At 39.3% G+C, this 12380-nt stretch overlaps 1 protein-coding gene across 6 annotated transcripts in view; it reads left to right on the forward strand.

Annotated features, from left to right (window-relative positions):
* Kit (KIT proto-oncogene, receptor tyrosine kinase) overlaps window positions 1–12380 on the forward strand; it is a 77739-nt gene that overhangs the window by 53262 nt on the left and 12097 nt on the right. For 4 of the 6 annotated variants that reach the window (XM_063240703.1, XM_063240701.1, XM_063240704.1 and 1 more), the window contains exons 8-13: window positions 7572–7686; window positions 9209–9402; window positions 10461–10567; window positions 10658–10784; window positions 11045–11149; window positions 11237–11347. In XM_063240703.1, the coding sequence (XP_063096773.1) occupies window positions 7572–7686; window positions 9209–9402; window positions 10461–10567; window positions 10658–10784; window positions 11045–11149; window positions 11237–11347 (759 nt within the window). The remainder of the gene's footprint in view (window positions 1–7571; window positions 7687–9208; window positions 9403–10460; window positions 10568–10657; window positions 10785–11044; window positions 11150–11236; window positions 11348–12380) is intronic. The other 2 variants (XM_063240707.1, XM_063240705.1) reach the window with 1 other exon arrangement.

Genomic DNA, 12380 nt, shown 5'->3' on the forward strand with positions numbered 1-12380 from the left:
TTTAAAACCTTACCCAAAAGTGCTTTCTTCATAGGCGTTACTATTTTCCACATTCCTATAAATGCTACTCAAAAAAAAAATCATTAAGATTCCACATTTAGCCCACGTTCCTTAGTTAGGAATCTGTTATCTGTTGTCTCTTTAGTTACAACAGATTTGTTCAATAAGATTTTTACCAGATCTAAGGTACATTAAGGCTAACAATAAAGGATAGTTAAATTGGTATAGTCTTAAATAGCAGTCAGTAAAATAAATATTTCACAAATTTACTTTGGCTTCTAATTTTATATGCCCATGTGAATCCTAAAGTCATTTACGTAATTATAGAAATTGTGAATGATATGGTAAATCAATTATTTTTCAAACATCTGTGTGATTTTAAAAAGATCCAGTAAATGATATTTCCAAATTTATCTGATCGCGTTTCCGAGTCAGTGTTGTATATTAAAATGTGTGGTAAGTGGCATGCAGGTATCATACATAGAATTCTCTCCAGTTTTTATAGATATAATAGTAACACATCTTAGTCAGTTGAGACTACTATGGTCCACAAATTATGGGGATAGAGAGGAGACATAGAGGGCCAAAGGTTGTGTTTTCCATCATTGGTCTTATATAGAACATACTTAAAAATGTACTAGCATGGCACCCCAAATGCCTTCTGGACTACACTACATTTACTCTCAAAAGTCACCAATTTCACTCCATTATGGCATGGTGTTAACAGAGGGGTTGAGAAACAATTTAAGGAAATGCTAAATAATGTATTATTGCTAAATCACTGCTTCGTATAATGAACATCCTGCCTGGTGTTAGCAATTATTTATAGATCCTACAGCATACCAAAATCAGCCAAGTAACACATCACCTTGAGAAGTCCTCTTGATGACAAAGTTCCCCCTTGACCGTGTTTGCAAAGCGTGGGTTGCCGTTTATGTATTTCTGGTTATAGTTCAATGCGGTTTCGGGTGGCTGAGCTAGTTCTAGGTAGAAGTCACGGTGTGGACAATGGCCTGCAAGTGAGCATGTGCTCGTCCTGCCATTTGCCACAAGTGAAGGCAGTGGCCCTGGGGAGCCTGTCATGAGGATGGCTTCAGACTTCCTGCCAGCCACCTGGCTGGAATCTGAGGGACATTAGCCGGGCGACAACAATAATCATTGGCTTGCTTTGTGGACCTGCTCAGTTTGGGGTCTTTGGGCTACTGTATCCATCAAGAAAAAGAAGAGAGCAGAATTTCTAAAACTGGTGGCCTCCTTTGGAAGTTGGAAATGTCTTTCTGCCTCTTAACCTCTTAGTGTGTCCTCGTTGATATATGTGGGTGTTTCCCTGGTGCTGGATATCGAATCTAGGTCTTCATGCCTATAAAGCACATGTTCTAGCTTAGAGCTGCACCCCTATCTCTGTTTCATTCTTTTTTTTTTTTAAATGCTAAGACTTTTCAAACATGAATGTCCAAGCCGTATGTCTGTTGGAGGCTAAAATTTTGAAACTTCAACACATCTCTCTATGGGCTTTTGCCCAAGAGGCATTGCCTTTAAGTGTTTTTCTCCCACTAACTGGATTCTATTACACTTAACCCCACACTATATATTTGGAATTCTTAACCATTAAATAAGGCTGATACTAAGTAGAGCTTCTTTCTGACTTACATACTTGGTTTCAGGAGTTTGCTGTGCGGCTGCAGCAGTTAACGGGAACATGGCTTGGTGTGTGCAAACATTTTGTACACATGTGTTTAAATTAAAAGTTTTTGTATTATAAAAGTGTGATGTGAAGGGTAGCAATCTCATAAAATGTATTGAAACAAAAATAAAATGGGTTTTAAGTTGAACTCTTGAAGCTTATTTACATTTAACGGTTTTCCATTACTAGTTTTCCGAATTATGTATATCCTTCCAGACCATTGGAGACATTTTTTAATAAAACTGTGATGATAGTGCTTCAGAACAACCTGCTTTTTCAGGTGTTGAGCCGCAGATGCACTGTGAGCATCTTTCCACGTCAGCACACACGCTGTGACAGTGTTGTTTGGGTATCTCATTGTGTAAATCTTTCATAATTCCGTTAGCCCATGGCTGATGCAATTTTGAAACATTGTGGAGTGAGGTGGGATCTTGAAATGAGGTGGCTGAGCTTTAAAAGAAGCCTGTCAGATGATTATTGAAAGTTTATAATTGTCTCTCGTGTTCTCCTATGTCTTCCTCGAATACATGCATGATCACGCCATGCCAGCTCTTACAACAGTTGTAAATGAAGAAATAATTTCAGATTTTAGTGTGATGGCAAAATACGTAAAAATAATCATTTGTGTTTTCACATTAGTTTTTTTATAGGTAATGTGTATTTATTTGAGATACCTTGCAGTGTTTGAACTCTGTTGTCTCTTGAACTTGAAATGAGTTTTTGTTCTCAAACTGGTTGAGAATTATGAGTATTGTTTGTGGTGTGACACTCAATATCTCTTTCCTCTTATAAAGAGAGAATCACTGGATGCAAGAATGATTATAGACTTTTTGTTTTTGTTTTATTTTGTTTTGAGACAGGGTCTCACTATGTTGCCAAGGCTGGCCTCAAATACAAGGGGATCTTAGTGCCTCCGCCTCCTGAGGGCTGGAATTACAGGCATGCACAACCACGCCTGACTTTGATTATAGACGTTTAAAATTGGAAAAAAATACATAGTGGCTTAATTGGGCTATAAATTTGATTCTCTTCTTTGGAAAAATCCAACAGATGTAACTCTGAACTAAACTAGACAACCCCTCCCTCCCCAAGTATAGCATTGGTATCATTATTTTTCCTTTATAATCTCCTAAGAAAGTTGATCTTTCAGAGGGTGTGCTAATTGGGGAGAATCTATTTGAAAGCCAAACCTGTTAGGGAACAAAGTGACCTGTCCCGGTTTGTAAGCCCTTACCTGCTGTGTGATCTGACTTTTTAAAAATGTATATGGTAGAAAAGCTTGAGATTTATCCTGCTGCCTGATATTGAATGATCCACAAACCAAGGGTTTTGGCAGTGGGTACTGGGAAAAACAATAATAAATTTTGTGAGGCATGAGAATAAAATTCAAGTTTCAGTATTTGTAAGTCAAGGTCTACTGGAACGTGTGCATGCCCATGTGTTCAGAAATGTCTCGCTACATTAGTACTTCCATGATAGGGCAGACTTGATGGCATACCAACCTAAAATATTCACCTGAAATTGTCATCTCCTCCTGTATCATAAAAGATTACCCGTATCTTCTTGTTACGCACATTATTCATTACGACAGTAGTTTTTTTTTTTTTTTTTTTTTTTTAAATAGGTATTCTGTTAGAAATAGTTGGGTACAGGAGATCATAGCTGAAATTTTGTTTTGTTTGTTAAACTTCTGTTAAGCCTCCCATATACTAATTTCTAGATACCTTTAAGGATGCAAACATACAGTATGTTTCAAAAATACCCACTCTGGGGGTTTTCTAAAAAAAAAAAATACAATATTTCTTTAGTATGTAAAAAAGTTAGCTTGAGTTATTTTTACATTCCCAATTTCAGCAGATTTAAATTCCTTTATTTTAAGTGTTATGGCAAGAATGTAGGTTTCACCGAGACTAAAAACCAGGATAGTGACAAGCTGTGAAAAGTGCGGTGACATCTCTGTTACACACCAGCAAACGTGGAGTCGCAGGAGCCCAAATTCATCTCTCCGATTGCTCTCCGCTTAGTCTTTTATTATTTGGAGGCTTAGACTGTGTTCTTTGTCCTGCTGATTACAGAGTGTGGGCAGATGTGCTTTGTAGCGGGAGATGGTTAAGATGGAGCCAGAGGAGAGAACAGCTCTACTTCTGAGTGCTTTGCCACCCGGAGATGAATGGAGGCAAGACCTCCCCAACCAGATAGTTCTGTGTGTTTCTCCTCCCAGCCCTCGGCAGCCAGCTATTGTTATCTGTGCTACGTTCTTAAAATTCATTTTGTTCTTGCCTTCCACCTGCACCTGATGGTGAGGGAAAGGAGTATTTTTTAAGATCACAAATCCAGGGCAAATCAGTGAACAGTTAGAATTTTTAATTGTACAAGCAATAAATTCTCAGTAGAATTACTGACTACAAGCTGATCTGTGGACTTAGGTCCACAATGCTTTGAGATGAGAAAAGACTATTTTTTTTTAATCTCTAAGGAAAATATGTAACTTATGCACCTCTTAGGCTTATCGAAACCTCCAACTTGGGAGGAATTAGGGAATGTGTCATTCGGTATACTGCTTATTGCAGAATATCTGAGAAACCGCAGCTCAGCTTTAACCTGGAGAACTGCAGAGAGTTATGTATCTTTAGCAGCAAAATGTATTTTTAATGCCTTACATGGTGCACTGAGGCACTTACAAAATGCAGATTTTCTCTGTTAGGATCAGATTTCTACCTAGCTCATTCTTTATGCATAAAACATTTTCCTAATGCAGCCTGTCATGTACAGCCCACACTGGATCCGTGTAATTTAGCCTTCTTAGATGAGGTGTCACACCGCCACCAATGGGGACAAGGCTGAGACCATGGTGAGGCAAGAGAGTTGCAGATTTTCAGGAGGTACCAACTTGCAGGTGCCAATTTGCAAGGGCCTTAGAGTGAGTGGCCTCTGAAAGTTCACCCTGCACGCTTCTCTTGCCTCTCACTAGTCATGGCCCTGATCAGGATTGCTTAAAGTTGCTTTGAATAAAGCACATTGTCAGGTCAGATCCACAGTTTGCAGAAGTTACGGGAACAGGACCCAGTTAGCCTGCATGTAATCTCTCCTCTTAATTTAAGGCACATTGAAGATTTGGGGTCATCTAAAGCCCATCAGGACAAAAGCTGCTTCACTGGCCTCAGGCGACAACCCACCTGAGATGATAGCTTTAAAATATAACGTCCAATTAACTGGCCCCCAGACAGAGGTAGGCCAGCCAGACCATACTGTCACCAGCCATGTTCTGTTCCCAGGTGTCAGTGCTTAGACAGCTTGGATCTCAGAGCGCGCATCACCAAAACTATATGTAATTGACTGGAATTTTGAACCCTTTCAATTGTTCATTAAACTGTTTTATAGGTGGATTTTTGTCTACATGTTGACTGACTAAAACAAAATTAGAGAATAAGTCAAAACAATAAAATAGGAACTATTCATAACTCTGCTGCCCAGATAAAACCACTTTCAATATTGTAAGGTATTTTTTCAGCCTTTAGAAAGTTTTTTATTCTATCAAATTAATATTTAATTTCATGTAAAGTCCATCTTGTGTTACTGTGGGCATTAGGATAAGTGACAACAGGAGAGTAGGTTTGAATAGATTCGTGTTATAAACTTGAATCTCATTTGAATTCTGGTGTCCATGTAGCTCTGCTCTCTATGTGTAGATTTCTCACTCATTATTAGTTTCAGTATTCAAAAAAAAATCACATGGTTAGAAACACCTATGGATTTCTTATTATTTCTATTGTAAGAATAGTGGAAATAATTCTTCTACTCAGGAAAATCACCATCAGGTCCCTTCTTGTGAGTCTATTTGAATGCCTTTGGGGTCTTAGAGACTTTTTCTTTTGATGGGGATTGTAAACATTCAGTAGCTCTTACCTCTGTCTGCCAGGGGTCAAACTTTGCGCATGAGTCAATTCTGATCAGCAAGGTTTCTGCCCTTGACACAGAGGCAGAAGGAAGTGGCAGACCAGGATCTGACTGGCACCTGAGTGTCAGGTGTTCCTAAGCACCATAAGGATGGGGAGAAGGACCAGCCAGCTTGGCTTTGGAGAACTAGAGGTCACTTGGGATTAAAAGGTGACTCGTAAAGTGAGTCAGAGAGACCCACCGTATGGTGCCTGCAGTCTCCAGAAAAATAGCATTCTCCTAAGAGTCCACTGTTGTGTTTTTTTTTTTTTTTTTGAGTTATGTCCTACTTTCAGCCTGATCACACAGTTGCCCATGATAATTAAATGAAACTTGCCAGATGGATGCTTTTGCAAGATGATGGCTCGTCTTCTTGCTCTATTTGTGAAAGCTGGCATTGGATCCAAACTCTCAAGGATGCTCCTACCTTGAGATTGCTTTGGAGAGTCATCTTTTGTGTGTATTTGCCAAATGGCCTGCCCATCAGCAAGGCCAGGTTGAGTGACAGGTGGGTGTGTCATGCATGCGGACACCCTGGTCCCAGCCAACTGGTTTGCCTCTAGGGAGGTGAATGCTGAGAGGTCATTCTCCAAAGGATCATTCATTAGTGTTACCTTTCTTTGGGAAAATAAACTTCTTCTTAAGCTTCTGATTCATCAGTCTTTCTTTCTCACTGTGTGTATTTTTTGGTCAGCTACAGTGGAAATTGATGTTGAGTTCGCAGTTAATCCGGTTAAAACACCCACATGGCTATATTATCTTTAAAAAGCAATTTTCAGATCATTGAAGGGAATAGTAAAAGTGGCTCTTTCACTTATCTGTAGCCAACTGATTAACCAGGGAGGCTGCCCTGTTGGTACTCTGCTTGGGATAGTAACGGAGTCAATACGACTAATAATAAATACATTGTTACATTTCTGTGAGTTACTCTCAAATTTTTTGAATGCTCTTTCTTTCCTTCTTTTTATTTTTCCCATTTTACACATGGGAAATAGAGTATCAGTGACAAGGAATGGATGAGTGTGGGAGCTGGTGTTTAGATTGTGTGCCACACACCACCCTCCAGGGTGTGCCCTCAGGCTTGGAGCAGAGAGAGCTGCCCCTTCAGGGGCAGGGCACGCACAGGTCATTTTACTCAGCCTCAGAGGCCTAGGAGGCTTCAGGTAGTTTAAATGCATCCTCTTTCACTTTAGAAATAATTTCAAGAAGTTGAACTTGTTGAATATCCATTATTATAGCTACACAGAAATGTCAAATTAGAGCCTTCCTGCTGATGCAATTTATGTTTTTCCTGATTATGTTCAGACTCTTGATACAAGTATGAATAAAATGCTTGAGCTAGTTTCTACTTCTGATTTTCTGTTTGTTTTTTGTATGTGAAATTAGGATTTGGAGTTGAAAGCCTATATTGTTTTTATTCTTTTGTATTTTGGCTTCCCCATCAACAGGGTGTTTCTTTTTTATCATCCTTCTGACCCCTTGAAAAGAGAATAGAGCTTTTCTTTTTTTGTTAACGACTCCTAATTTCATCCATCCTACTTCACACAGTCACTGGAAATCCCACTGCAGGTACAATGATTGAAATCCCCACTGCAGGAAACCTTTGATCAGGATCCACTTTAGGGCAGTTTGGAATCCTGGAGCCTGGACTGAAGCCGCCTTGCAGGTCCCCGCTCCGTGGAAGCAGAACATGGTGGTCCTGAGCCCCCTGCTTCCCAGGACCACCTCCCTGCCTGCAGATGGAGGACAGCAGTGACTTTTTAAGTCTTTCCTGACTGGACACTGTCTGCCTGCCTTTATCTTTCCCTTCTGGATCAGATTCTCCTCTTTTAACAAATGTTCCCTCCATCTCATAGGCAGATCCCGGGGTTGTAAAGATTAAAAAGAGTGCATGAATCTCTGAGGCCTTTCAGCAGTCTGACATATGGTTGCTTTTCTTTTTTTCCTGCAGCAAAACCAGAAATCCTGACTTACGACAGGCTCACGAATGGCATGCTCCAGTGTGTGGCAGCGGGATTCCCAGAGCCCACAATAGATTGGTATTTTTGTCCAGGAACAGAGCAGAGGTGAGATGATTATTTTTGGCACTGCTTAAAATGCAGAAGGGAAGCCCTGCACTTCGGCTGAATTTCAACTGTGTTTTCAGATATTTTTAATGAAAAGCTTTGTTTTGATTATTATTTTTTTAATCCATGTGGCTTTTTAAGAGAGGCATAATGACCATATTTTTCCTGATAGACATTAATTTTGTTTGCTGAAAAATGATTACTGACTGACTTCTCTATTTTGGTGGTTATCTTTTTGGATTTATCATGCAATTTCTAGCCTGCAGGTAGATAAAGCAGTTTTCCAGGACAGAGTAATTAGATTTCCATTCTATACACAGGAGGTAATGTGTGTGGGAAATGTGGCTGCAGTTATCATGAAAAAATTACCTCACAAGTTAATTGCCAAGTTACCAAAAAGTAATGATCGCACAATTACAATATACATATGGCGTTTGTAAGCGATGGGTTTTAAAAAGGTTTTCTCCTTGATTAGGTACCCAGGCCCTGAACAGAGAACATCTGGCGTTGTGCTGTTTTTCCCTCACGGTCCACACTTAAGCCTTAAATTGTCCTTTCACGTTACCTGAAGACGAAAACGGGGTCAACATTGCCATTTTTATCCATTAAATGCTATTTAATGCTCCAGCTTTAGAAGCCCAGTTTTAACACCATCACTGAATGATCAGGATTCTAGTAGAAATTTTATTTTTCATGGACTGGATCCTTTTATGATAATTTGGGAGAAGAGGGTACATAGGATTGTTTTGGGAGGAGTTCAGCAGAATGTTTTCTTTAGGGCAATCAGAGACAGGTGTCCATGACCCCAGTGAAGTAGCCCCCATAGTCACAGTCTGTCTTCAGCAAATGTGATGGAGGGCCAACCGGGAGCCAGCCTGCGCTGGTCTAGTGAAGAGCGCATACCTGGTCTCTGCCTTTAGCAGACTGTCCTATGTGGAGAGGTGACAGGCAGGGCCAAAACTACCCTGTGTTCTGTAGGTGTTACGGAGGGAATGGGGAGTAGCCAGGCATTGAACATGGTGTAGTCTAAGTTTAACTTTTGCACCTATAATACTTTTTAACAGTATTGGGGATTGAACGCAGGGCATAGGTACTGAGCTGTATCCTTAGCCCATTTTCAGTATTCTCTTACGAAATTTTGAAGAGGATCTCATTAAGTCACTAAGTTACCAAAGCTAGGTTTGAACTTGAGATCCTTCTGCCTCAGCCTCCCAGAGTGAGATGCTAGGCCATGTAACACCACAGCCAGCTTGCCCCCTAGTCTTAGCGTACACAGCACAGAATAGGCGTGTTTAAGTCAAGATTCAAACCCAAAGCTCCAAAACTGCTTCTCCTTCTTTGTTCTCCTCTGCGGGACTTTGTATCTTTCTCAGGGCCACAGAAGTACTCAGACTCTGATGGCCAGGAGGGAATTATTACTGAGCGTGAAACTTTAGCTTTGTTGTAAACATATGCTAAATCCAAGGCATGTCACGTATTTGTTTCCCTGCAGTAAGCCTGCCTTGTTCTTTTCTGTCCCTAGATGTTCTAACTCTGTTCAACCAGTGGATGTCCAGATTCAAAACTCCTCTGTGCCGCCGTTTGGAAAACTCCTGGTTCAGAGTTCTGTAGATTCCAGTATGTTCCGGCACAATGGCACGGTTGAGTGTAAGGCTTCCAACGATGTGGGCAAGATTTCTGCCTATTTTAACTTTGCATTTAAAGGTAACAATAAAGGTATATTTCTTTTTACTCCAATTTAAGGGGATATTAGACTTCATCTGTCATGCCAATCATTACTTAAGTCCATTTCAGCATTAGCCATTTCATGTCTGGTCATACCTGCATCACACCATACTGTCATCAAAGTCACTAAATTTCATTCTGTACTACCTTGTTAATGAAGTTTATACTTTTCATATGTTTCTTTATATATTTTATGTGTGTGTATCACACATGTAGGTGTCTCTATATATATTCACAACTGTCTCCATTAGAAAAGGGTTGGAAAGAAATAATCACGTATACTTACCTTATGCTTGAGCATAATTACAAAAATTTAAAATTTAAATTCAGTTGTACATTTCAGTTCTTTAAAATGAGTTAGGACTTTGCCAGATACTGTAACTGAAAATCAACACTGACCTTGATGTCAGTATGCCAGCAAACAATTTCCTTAAAATGCGCTTTATGATTAACTAGGTTTTTTTAGCATAACTTAACTGATCCTAAATGAATTGGTATAAAATTAGAAGACAAACATGGCACTTAAAATTTTAGGGCTCAGTTTTTTGTGGTCTTTTATTTTTTTCCAAGTTGGCATGACTGTGGCAAAAAGTATTTTCTCAACTTTTTAGTAATGAGAGGGAGAATCTCACATTTTTGTACATTATTGATTTTTCCAGACAGGGTCATGAAAGAGAATACTTTGAAAGTGTTTTTCTTAGTTGTGAAAGACATTTATGCGCAACATAGAAAATTTTGCAAACATAAGGACAAAATACACACTGTTCATAAAGGAAGTTTAGTGTTGTCTAAAGCAGGTTTTTGAAGGGGAAAGTCCATCCAGATTTTTTTTTCATTGAAACACAGAATAAAATTATGTAGTACAGAAACTTTTTCAGTCCATCTTCTTAAGGCCTCAGTTTGATTCCTTTGAATAGCAAGAGTCACTGGTAACCAAGTATATCCTGCATAAGCTGAGAGATGGGAGGTGGGTCCATTTAGAATAGATGGTTGGACCAAAGACCCTGTCTTGCTAATAATTTGTGGTTCTCTCTTCTCTTCCATTTTAGAACAAACCCATCCCCACACCCTGTTCACCCCATTGCTGATTGGTTTTGTGATCACAGCTGGTATGATGTGCATCATTGTGATGATTCTCACCTACAAATATTTACAGGTAACCATCGATTTGTTCTCTCCCCTGAGTGCTCTAATGGCCAAGCATTAATCATTAAAAGGTGATAAATCTTTTCTTTTTCTCCCCCAGAAACCCATGTATGAAGTGCAGTGGAAGGTTGTCGAGGAGATAAATGGAAACAATTATGTTTACATAGACCCAACACAACTTCCTTATGATCACAAATGGGAGTTTCCCAGAAACAGGCTGAGTTTTGGTCAGTATGAAACAGGGGCTTTCCGTGCAGGCTTTTTGTGTGCATAGAACAATGCTTTTAGGGAACTCTGGTGGCTTCCTTTGTTCTATTTCACCTGAAGCAAATGTTTGCTGTGAAGCTTCACAGACATTAATAGGTTGGGGAGAAGGAACATTACAGGGAAATGCATTTGTCCTGAGTTCCTTTGTAGAGCTTGAAACTTCACAAGTGGTTCTTCAGTTCCCCTGCTGCCTCTCACCGTGCTGTCCTCTTTTCTAAAGGAAAGACCTTGGGTGCCGGCGCCTTTGGGAAAGTTGTAGAGGCCACTGCATATGGCCTAATTAAATCAGATGCAGCCATGACTGTTGCTGTCAAGATGCTCAAACGTAAGTGTCTCTGTGTTAAAGGACGTGCCTAATACCCATTTGCCACATTTGGTTTATTTTGCTAAAATAAGCTATTTCCAACTTTAGCAAGTGCCCACTTAACGGAAAGAGAAGCCCTCATGTCTGAACTCAAGGTCCTGAGTTACCTGGGGAATCATATGAACATCGTGAATCTCCTTGGAGCATGCACTGTTGGAGGTGAGGTTGCATGCTAACGGCCTTCAATTAGGTCAGGTTACCACAGAAGGAATGCTTCATATTATGTTGACAATACTTTGACAAACCGCTTGCAAGATTTTTATCCAGATTTTTGTTCTCTGTTGCTAGCTTTTGTTTTCCTCATTGTTCTTAAGGACATAGGTTTTATCATTTCTGTGTTCTAGAAAACTTTCAAGTCTATTAATTTTGAAATATATCCTTATGATTGTAGACGATCATTGTCCCACTGTGCTATAGAATGTGACAGCCACTTCCTTCCCTCTGAGTGTGCCTTGGTGTCCATTCCCATCCTCTCAGCCTCTAGTGACCTATATTCTATTTTCTCTACAAATGAGTGAAAATGTATTTGTCTTTCTGTGCTGACCTATTACAATCCTGATTTGATCACTTCACATGGGTATATATATATATATATATATATATATATATATATATATATATAGCATATTATTATAGTGTATGCCATAAATAAGTGCAGGTATTATATATCAATAAAACATTCGAGAATTTATAGTGAAAGCATAAGTGAGTGACCAAATTGATAACTACATGAAGTTTAAGGAAGAATATGAATTTTACTTTTATCATCCTATAAAAAACAGCTCAGAACATAGACTAGTTACTATCAAATATGTTATATCAAAAGATTCAATCTCTTCAATGTCCCACCTCAGCCAGAAAAATTTTCTTATCATTTTGTATTGCTGGATCACAGTCAATAAAGAGTTAATGCTCGTTTGCATATCATGATTTAAAATATGCCCCCCAAATTGCACATTTCTCAGATACACAGCAAACAAAGCAGGCATTTCAGTTCTGTAAAAATCAATTTCCAATTCTGAAGTCTTGGTCAAGGCTTCATTGAGGATGTCTCTGATGTTTTCAAGAAGGCATTTTGGTCTAAAGAAATAAAGATGCGTAAGGTTAGTTGTTCCTAGAGATCTAGAGAGATCATGGGAAAGTTGGCAGCTTTAGATAACATCATAAAATCAGCCCTGACAAGTCCATAAGT

This window comes from Cavia porcellus, unplaced genomic scaffold (genome assembly GCF_034190915.1).
Source record: "Cavia porcellus strain 051 isolate PalLab524CR breed Dunkin Hartley unplaced genomic scaffold, mCavPor4.1 scaffold_30, whole genome shotgun sequence".
NCBI lineage: Eukaryota > Metazoa > Chordata > Mammalia > Rodentia > Caviidae > Cavia > Cavia porcellus.